Source organism: Castanea sativa, chromosome 2, assembly GCF_040712315.1.
Source record: "Castanea sativa cultivar Marrone di Chiusa Pesio chromosome 2, ASM4071231v1".
Classification (NCBI taxonomy): domain Eukaryota; kingdom Viridiplantae; phylum Streptophyta; class Magnoliopsida; order Fagales; family Fagaceae; genus Castanea; species Castanea sativa.
In genome coordinates this window covers 32,549,637-32,558,694 of record NC_134014.1, presented here as the reverse complement: position 1 = coordinate 32,558,694, position 9,058 = coordinate 32,549,637, and the positions used below count along the sequence as shown (strand labels likewise).

The 9,058-nt window shown below is 35.8% G+C and overlaps 1 protein-coding gene across 1 annotated transcript; it reads left to right on the top strand.

Moving 5' to 3' along the window:
* The first annotated feature begins 653 nt into the window (after positions 1-653).
* LOC142625550 (ABC transporter F family member 5) lies at positions 654-7,623 on the top strand. Its single transcript, XM_075799182.1, has 9 exons — positions 654-1,775; positions 3,061-3,402; positions 4,707-4,847; positions 4,952-5,131; positions 5,331-5,486; positions 6,344-6,445; positions 6,551-6,679; positions 7,102-7,206; positions 7,321-7,623. Exons 1-9 carry the CDS (start codon positions 918-920, stop codon positions 7,414-7,416), a joined length of 2,109 nt encoding a protein of 702 aa, XP_075655297.1. The 5' UTR covers positions 654-917; the 3' UTR covers positions 7,417-7,623.
* The last annotated feature ends 1,435 nt before the right edge of the window (positions 7,624-9,058 follow it).

Below are 9,058 nucleotides of genomic sequence, written 5' to 3'. Positions count from 1 at the left end.
AAACCCACCACGACACCACCATATCTTAACCCACAGCCACCATTGGCGACAAAACTCAGCCAAATCCACAGCAAAAAAAACCCAAATCCTTCAACAAAACTTAAATCCAAAAAATTTGTAGTAAACCCACCACTCCATCGGAACCCACAACCACCCCCATTGCAAATAAAACTCAGCCCACATATCCATTACTTGAGACCACAACCACCACCTCACTACCATCGCTACAAAGCTCACAACAACAAATTAAAACCACAAACCACCATAGACCCACACTCTGTGGAGACCATCACTGACCATCGCCTTCAAGAACGTCGCTATGGTGTTAGGCTCGGTGGAGAGTGGTGTGGACTGTGGATGACCTAATTTGGTTGAACAAATTTGGAAAATTTGTGAAGGGACGGCGAATAAGAGAGGAGAGGTTGAACGAGGGAGAGAGAAATAGAAGGATGAGAGGGAGAAAGAAAAATAAGTAACGGAAGTTAACTCCGTTAGGATAAAATTGTCCTTAAGGACTAAAGTGGACAATTTTGAAATTTTATGAACTTGGTTAGTATTAGCCCAAACCTTAGGGGATATTAGTGAAATTTACCAAAAAAAAAAAAAAAACACTCACACACACAGACAAACACACTACTCTCAAATTCCTTTCTATAATTTTTGGCTGGATTATATTATTCACATTCTCACTCGATCGCTCCCCCCTTGACAATGTCATATTTCACCTGCATCACTCATTTATTAGACTAGTCTAGTTACCATTTCTGCATTCCACAGGCTGAGAGAGTTTCTCTGTCACTCTATTGCTGAGAGAGGGAGAGACAAACTCAAACAGTCACAACTCAAATTCCATTCTCATCAATACCCTTTAAAAAAAAAATTAAATAAAAATTCCTCACTTTTCTCACCTCCCAAACATGGACTTAACCACCAACCTCCACCGCCTCCACCTCAACTCCACCTTCCTCACCGGCTCACCATTTCTCAATTCTCACAAACCCATTTTCAAAACCCGTTTCCAAACCTCAAACACCCTCAAAGTTTCAAATTTTATCAACCCCAGAATCCCAAATTCCAAAATCATTGCCTCCCAATTATCAGCCATAGCCGTTGAAAAGCAAACCGAAACCTCAACCGAAGAAACCGACATCGAGTCCTTGTTCTCCAACACCTCAGTGGACCAAAAGAGAGCTAACAATAAGCAATCCAATTCAGGTGCTTCTAGTATTTCATCTGGGGTTAAGCTTGAAAATGTGACCAAGAGCTATAAGGGTGTCACAGTATTGAAAAACGTGACCTGGGAAGTGAAAAAAGGTGAAAAAGTTGGATTGGTAGGTGTAAATGGAGCAGGGAAAACGACCCAGATGAGAATTATAGCTGGTCTTGAAGAACCGGATGGTGGGAATGTGATTAAATCGAAAATGAATTTAAAAATTGCATTTTTGAGCCAAGAGTTTGAGGTTTCATTGAGTAGGACTGTGAGGGAGGAGTTTCTGAGTGCGTTCAAGGAGGAGATGGAGATAGCTGGGAAGTTAGAGAAAGTGCAGAAGGCTTTGGAGGGTGCTGTGGAGGATATGGAGCTGATGGGGAGGCTATTGGATGAGTTTGATTTGCTTCAGAGGAGAGGACAGGCAGTGGACTTGGCTCAGGTGGATGCTAAGGTCAGTAAGTTGATGCCGGAGCTCGGGTTTTCTCCCGAGGATTCGGATAGGTTGGTGGCATCGTTTAGTAGCGGGTGGCAGATGAGGATGTCACTTGGGAAGATTTTACTTCAGGTATACTCTTTTGTTGTATCTTGGATTGGATAATTGTCATAGTAGGTGTAGTAGGGTGAATTATGGTTTATGTATGGATAAGTCTTTTGTTCTGTGCCTTTTCTGCTTGCTTTTTCATGCAACTATAGTTTATTTTCCAATAAAATGCTGTTAGGAAATTGAATTATGGTTTATGTATGGATAAGTGTAGTGACCCAAAAGGGGGTTTTGCAATCCATGGAATCCTACGTCGCCGAGGGAAGCACATGGGGATATGCTTATAAGGAGTGACCTTCCTTTAACGTGTAGAGGCCTTTTCCCCCACTGCTGTGTGCCTTGAGGGAGAACAAAACTGTGAGGGGCATGGTCCCCAAAGCGGACAATATCTACACAGTTGGAGCAGGGCCGTTACAATAAGTTTGTTGTTCTGGGCTTTTTCTGCTTACTTTATTAAGCAACTACAGTTTATTTGCCAACAAAATGCTGTGAGGAGGAATTGCTGGGTGGTAATTCAAAAACAAGTTGATATATGAGCAATTGGAATTCAGATTTCCTTTATGTTGTATGTTCCATTGGTGTATGGCTATATGTTACTCTTTGATGTGAGGTCAATTGCATATATATAGTGGACTAAGTGATATTATTAGTGGAAATGGAAAACTCTCCTGAATCACATTTTTACCACTTGGGAAGATTTTAATTCAGGAATACTCCATTTTTTGTCTTTTTGGATGATATGTAACGTTAGTGTAGGAGATTGAAATTGAACTATGCTTTTTGTATGGATAAGTTTGTTGCTCTGCTTTTTCTGCTTGCTTTAATATGAAAATATGGTTTATTTGCCAACAAAATGCTGTGAGGAGGAGGAGGAGTTGTTGGGTGGTATAAAAAACAAGTTGTTGTATGAGCAATTGGAATTCTTCTTTAAGGGCTTGTATTTGACCAATCCTTCTTCTAATAAATTTTACTCTTATAAAAAAAAAAAGGCAATGGGAATTCATCAGTGTATGGCTAAATGTTACTTTTCAATGTGAGGTCAAACACATGTATAAAGTGGACTAAGCGATATCATTAGTGGAAATGGATAACTCTTCCGAATCTCATTATTACCAATTTATGCCAGAATTTTTCCAAGCCTAATGAAAGTCATTCTGTTTTATTTTGTTTTTTGTATGCTTGCTCTTGGTAATATGCATGGGTTATACAGTATGAATTACAATTGATGCTGGTCAATTGTTTACACGTAAGGCATGCATTAAATGTACTGGTTTACAGTGTGATTGTTGTCTTGTGTCTTTCTCTGCAGGAGCCAGATTTGTTACTCTTGGATGAGCCTACAAATCACCTTGACCTTGATACGATTGAGTGGCTTGAAGGTTATCTCAGTAAGCAAGATGTGCCAATGGTTATCATATCTCATGACAGAGCTTTTCTTGATCAACTGTGTACAAAAATCGTGGAGACTGATATGGGTGTCTCCAGGACATTTGATGGAAATTATTCCCAGTATATCATTTCAAAGGCAGAATGGGTTGAAGCACAGTATGCTGCATGGGAGAAGCAGCAAAAGGAAATTGAGCATACAAAAGACTTAATAAACAGGTTAGGTGCTGGAGCAAATTCTGGACGTGCCTCTTCTGCCGAGAAGGTACATTTAGATATACTGAGCTTGTGAATAGTTAGGCATTCAGAACTAATACTAATATACGCCACTTCATCATAAAAACATGAAATATCTTGTCTTGGTTAATGGTAGCTAATGATATTTATTTAGGATGGCAATTTTGAGGGCATTGTAAATATAGGTGACAAAGTAGATGTTTATTTATTCTCAACATCAACAATGCTAGAAAGACCATTGTACAAACCTGGTGCTTTAGTATCTCTTCAAGTTTTGACAGGACTGATGCAGTGATGAGTAACTGTCAGTTACTGAAATGGTGCACTTGTGCATATAAAAAGTCACAAATGCATTTGTGGAGACCTCCTCCCCTTGTAAAAGCAAGGTGGAAGGTGAGGTCGTGGGTTCATGGCCCACCAGGTGTGTAATTATCAATTAAAAAACAATGCATTTATGATGCACTACTTGTTTGGGAGATATTTTATTTAATCTGTCTCCTAAAATGTGATTATAATACAACAGCATAGGAACACTATGTGATGATGTTTTCTGATTTAAAGTTTGAATTCTTTCAATGGATTCTTTCTTAGAAAATTACCAATATCTATTTTTAAGAAATATTTACTTTATGGCATTTTCATTTCTTCTGCAAAGCTACTGTTATTCATTTCAGAAGCTGTTCCTTGAAAATATCTTTTAGTTGTGGAACATACAGGCAGGTAGACGCACATCAGTCAAATGAAATGTTTTGTATAAAGCTTTTCACTGAGTTGCTATTAAATTATTGCTCAGTATGAGTTAACACAAAATGTGATGCAAGGAGCATCAAAATCTTCTAAGATTTTATGTTTGAATTTGAAATTATTCTGGAAGCATGCATGGAATGTATCCACATGCTTAGTTGAAATTGTTGATTGTCAATAAAGTTTTGCCATTTTATTTTGACTTGTTGTTCAAAGCAAACTTGATGTGCGGTAATGTTGCTTCAACATTTCCCTATTAATGTAATCCCTGAACCCTATAAAACTAGGGCTCTTGTAATGGTGAGGGTATCATGATTTAAAATAAGAATTTTGTGTTGAGAATGCGCTTCTCTTTTGTTTGGTGGTGATGCCTATGGTTTGAAGGAAGATTCTATGTTGCCTAAACTTCTCTTGATTCAGTTTTATTTATCTTGTTAGTGATGATAACTTGAAATTATTTGAAGTCACTTGGAAATCTGGTTATCACTGAAATAAATATCTAGCTTCTATTACATGGTTCATTCATGCTATTTTCTGGCTACTGTAATTCCTTCCTAACTCTCTCTGATTGCTTTTGGGTGACAACAGAAGCTGGAGAGACTTCAAGAAGAGGAATTAGTAGAGAAGCCATTTCAACGGAAACAAATGAAAATAAGGTTCCCTGAGCGTGGAAGGAGTGGAAGATCTGTTGTAACAATTAATAACTTGGAATTTGGCTTTGGAGATAAGGTGAATTGATATACTTAATCAAACTAGGAAGATCGTTCTAGAAACATTGAATTATCTATTTCTGATTTTTTTATATTTTATGAAATTGATTAGTTGTGTGTCAGGTGCTCTTCAACAAGGCAAATCTTACAATTGAAAGGGGAGAAAAACTTGCCATAATTGGCCCAAATGGATGTGGAAAGAGCACTTTGCTGAAATTGATAATGGGTTTAGAGAAGCCAAGAGGGGGTGAAGTTTTGCTTGGGGAGCATAATGTCCTACCAAACTATTTTGAGCAAAATCAGGTGTGTTAGTGTCTACGATGTTGTATCTCCCATTTATCTAATGATTATGGTGTTTCTAGTTTTTCATGCTTAATTCTAAGCTCCAATGGTTTTACAAACATATGCATGTACTTCATGTATATTTTTAAATAATTGGCAGTTTGTATGTTTTGCTAATTTATTGCTTGTGCTGACTGACAATGACCTACTACTGTTTTAGGCTGAGGCACTTGATTTGAATAAAACAGTGCTTGAGATAGTAGTAGAAGCTGCAGAGGACTGGAGAAGTGATGACATAAAGGGACTCCTTGGGCGTTGTAATTTTAAAGCTGATATGCTTGATAGAAAGGTTTCTCTTTTGAGCGGTGGTGAGAAGGTAAGCTAAAACTGTATGCTCTTATGTGATTTTGTATTCGCTCCTAGTGTACATTCATCTGGCACTTATGTGTTACATAACAAGTTCGTTTTGTGCTTCAGATCTTTAACTGAAAAATTTACCTATAAAAAAAAAACTGGAAAATGAATTTATAATTTCTTAGTCTCTTGCATATACTCTAGAGTAGTATTGTACTTTAATGGAAATCAGAAATTATCACCAGCATGAGTTTCCTAGTCTCTTGTGTATATTTCATAATGTTAAAGAGTACTATTGTGGTTTAATGGAAGTCAGAAATTGCAGCACAATCTGGTGGATTTCATTTCCGGTGATAGTTTGAGGATTTTTTGTTGAAGTCTTGTGATTTCCTGAATGAAAACTGCTGAGATGATGGACAAAATATACAACTAAAAACCATTAGATGATTTTGTCTTTGTCATTCTTAATTCCAGTGTCCTGATTGTTCAGCATGGTTTTTGGTGTTTCTTTTCCAACCCTTTGTCTAATTCAGATTATTTGTTGAGTTTTAGTTGGACCCAAGGAGATTCTAGGAAGGGTGGAAGACACAAATATTTTGTGGATTTTATGTATCATTTGGAAGTTAGATGTGGGACTTAAACTGGATCTATTTCAATGCATCCAGTGATCTACATGTCTAATTTTTTTTTTTCTGGCATAGGGTTACACTTGTGCCTGTGGGTAAATATGTATGCTTGTCTGTTGGATATATTTCCATCACTTTACTTGTTTTAGGTTGAACAGGCTTATTTTCTTACCATGTCTTTGTTTCATTACATTTATATTGTACATTTTCCTTTTAATGAGGCATACTTGACTGTTTCTTCCTGTTTTGTTAGGCTCGTCTTGCTTTTTGTAAGTTCATGGTGAAACCGTCCAGTCTACTAGTTTTGGATGAACCAACTAATCACTTGGATATACCTTCAAAAGAGATGCTAGAGGTTTGGTTTATGTTTTCAGTTATTCTCTGGTTTAGCACTGTAATCTTTAATGAATGTAGTGGCGCAAAACCTCATGATCACTTCAATCATTTGATGATTTATCAGGAGGCAATAAATGAGTACCAGGGAACCGTTATCACAGTTTCTCATGACAGATACTTTATAAAGCAGATTGTTAATAGAGTGGTGGAAGTTAAAGACAGCAATTTACAGGATTATGCAGGAGACTACAATGTAAGCCCCCCTCCTCCCCTCTTCTCTCTTAAAAGAATAGCATAATTTAAGATTTACAAACGTTTTGAGGAAAATAAATCTGAGCCTGAGAAGCTAGTCATGATTTTATGGCACTTGACATTTGCTGTAATGACCAGCACACCAAATTTAAGACTATTGGGCTTAGCAGTGCCTAGTGCCTACATTTCATATCAAACCCAGCGTACAAAAGTTTTAAGTCCCATTGAGTCCTAATTTGTGATCATATCATAAGATACATCATTGACATTGTTAAGCCCATTATGCAACCTATAAATGAAAAAAATAAAATTATCATATCCCATGTGCATAGCTTAGTGGGAGTCTGGACGTTGTCCTCCATGCCAATTATCCAATTGCTGAATTTACTAGTACTTTCTGACCTTGAAATGTGTACATTACAGTATTATCTTGAGAAAAATCTTGATGCGAGGATGAGGGAGCTAGAACGTGAGGCCGAGCTTGAGGAGAAGGCTCCTAAAATTAAAGCCAAATCCAAGATGTCTAAGGTAAGCATTGTTGTTGTTATTACCAGCATTATGAAACAGGAAAGGAAATGATATAGCTTAATAGCTTATGCTGTAGCAATCTGAGCCCAAATTTATATTTTGTTCCTCTAACAGGCCGAGAAGGAAGCCCTAAAGAAGCAGAAAAGGCAAGCATTTCAGCAGGCAAAACAAAAATCAAAAGGAGCGAAGAATTCTAAGAGGTGGAATTGATTGATTCACCCAAATTCTTCAATGAAGATTCCTTCAATGTTTCAGTTATTTTTTTTTACCTGTAAAAAAGCCTAGGAGATGAGGTGGCCTGTTGTGAGCCAGGTAGTTGTCCTCATGTATATAATTCAAATAGAATTACAGGTAATACTTGAAATTAAGGCTGTAATTAAAAATCTTGTTCTTGTTCTAGCAATTTTTGCTCCTTTACTAACGATTGCAGAACCCCGACAACATGCATTTATGCTTTCGAAAACCATAATGTAAGGAAAACATGAAGGCAGGAGTTCAGGGACTGTTTGATTATACCCCCTTTTGAAAACCTGGTTCTAGATATCATTTTACCATAAATCCAACAGAGTTCTTGAATGTATGAAGTGTGCTAAATAAATGAAGCTTTAATTCAGAAAATACATTCAAATATGACATGGTAGCCTCCCAGATTGAGGTAAAACCCATAAGCCAGCTAGTATTGCTTTGGTTGTTAATTACTATTATTATTTTTTGGCTGACGCAGCTAGTATTGTGTTAGACTTATAAGTACATTGAAAGTTGGGGTGCCTACCATGAACCTTCTTGGAATGTATCTTAAAATTTTGTATATGATAGTGGTTTCATCAAAGATGGTTGTTGTTGCTGTTCTGAAACTTGCAACCATTGGCAGTGACAGATGCAAACTTTGAACTAGATTTGTAGATTCTTTACCAAAGAAAAAAAAAAAAAAGATTTGTAGAATTTGGTAAAGATTTATAAACAAATAAAATAAATGGAATGTTAAATTGCGAACTTGGTTTCTAACTATTTGGGCTAAATTTAATTTAACTCTCAATTACTATTTGTATCAACATTTTTTTTTAGAAATACTATTTGTATCAATTTTAATCACTTAACTTTCAACATCAAGCCATTGTCATCGTTAGGTCTGAATTTTTTTTTTAATAACTTTAATAAAATGGCCAAACTACAATTTTTTGGTTTCCATAAATTTGTCACAGTTTTACTTGAGACTTTGTTAATGGATATTTGTTACTGAATCATTTTTAAGAAAGTTTTAATATTACTTTCATAAAAAATATAAATCATAAGTTAGTTACATTTTTTTATCAAAAGTTTTTAAAAATAGTTCCTAAACCAATACTTTTAGGGCATTGTTAACTTTTTCCTACATTTGATAATATCAATTTTGTCCTTCAACTTTCAAATCAATTTCTCCAACTATTAGTTGTATCAATTTTGTCCACACGTTTCTCAAAAAAAAAAAAATTGTCCATACACTTTTGAAACCAGTTTCTAAGAATAAAATTAACTTAGATTTTAAATGTTGAAAGTCGAAATTAGCACATCTATATAATATATATATATATATATATATATATATATATATATATATATATATATATATAACTGAGACCTTTGACTTAGCCTTTAACTTTTTTTAGAGCTATCACATTTTTACACATCAGCATTATTTAAATAAAAAAATAAAATTATATTTCTAAAACCTGATAATAATTAAAACACAAAATCTAATTTTTTTTTATCCGTAAAACTCGATACATAAACACAGAGCCCTTCTCCTTCCTCCAAAACAAAGACCCATGACCAAACCTGCTTCCCAAACCACCGATCTCCACCTTTGAGAGAC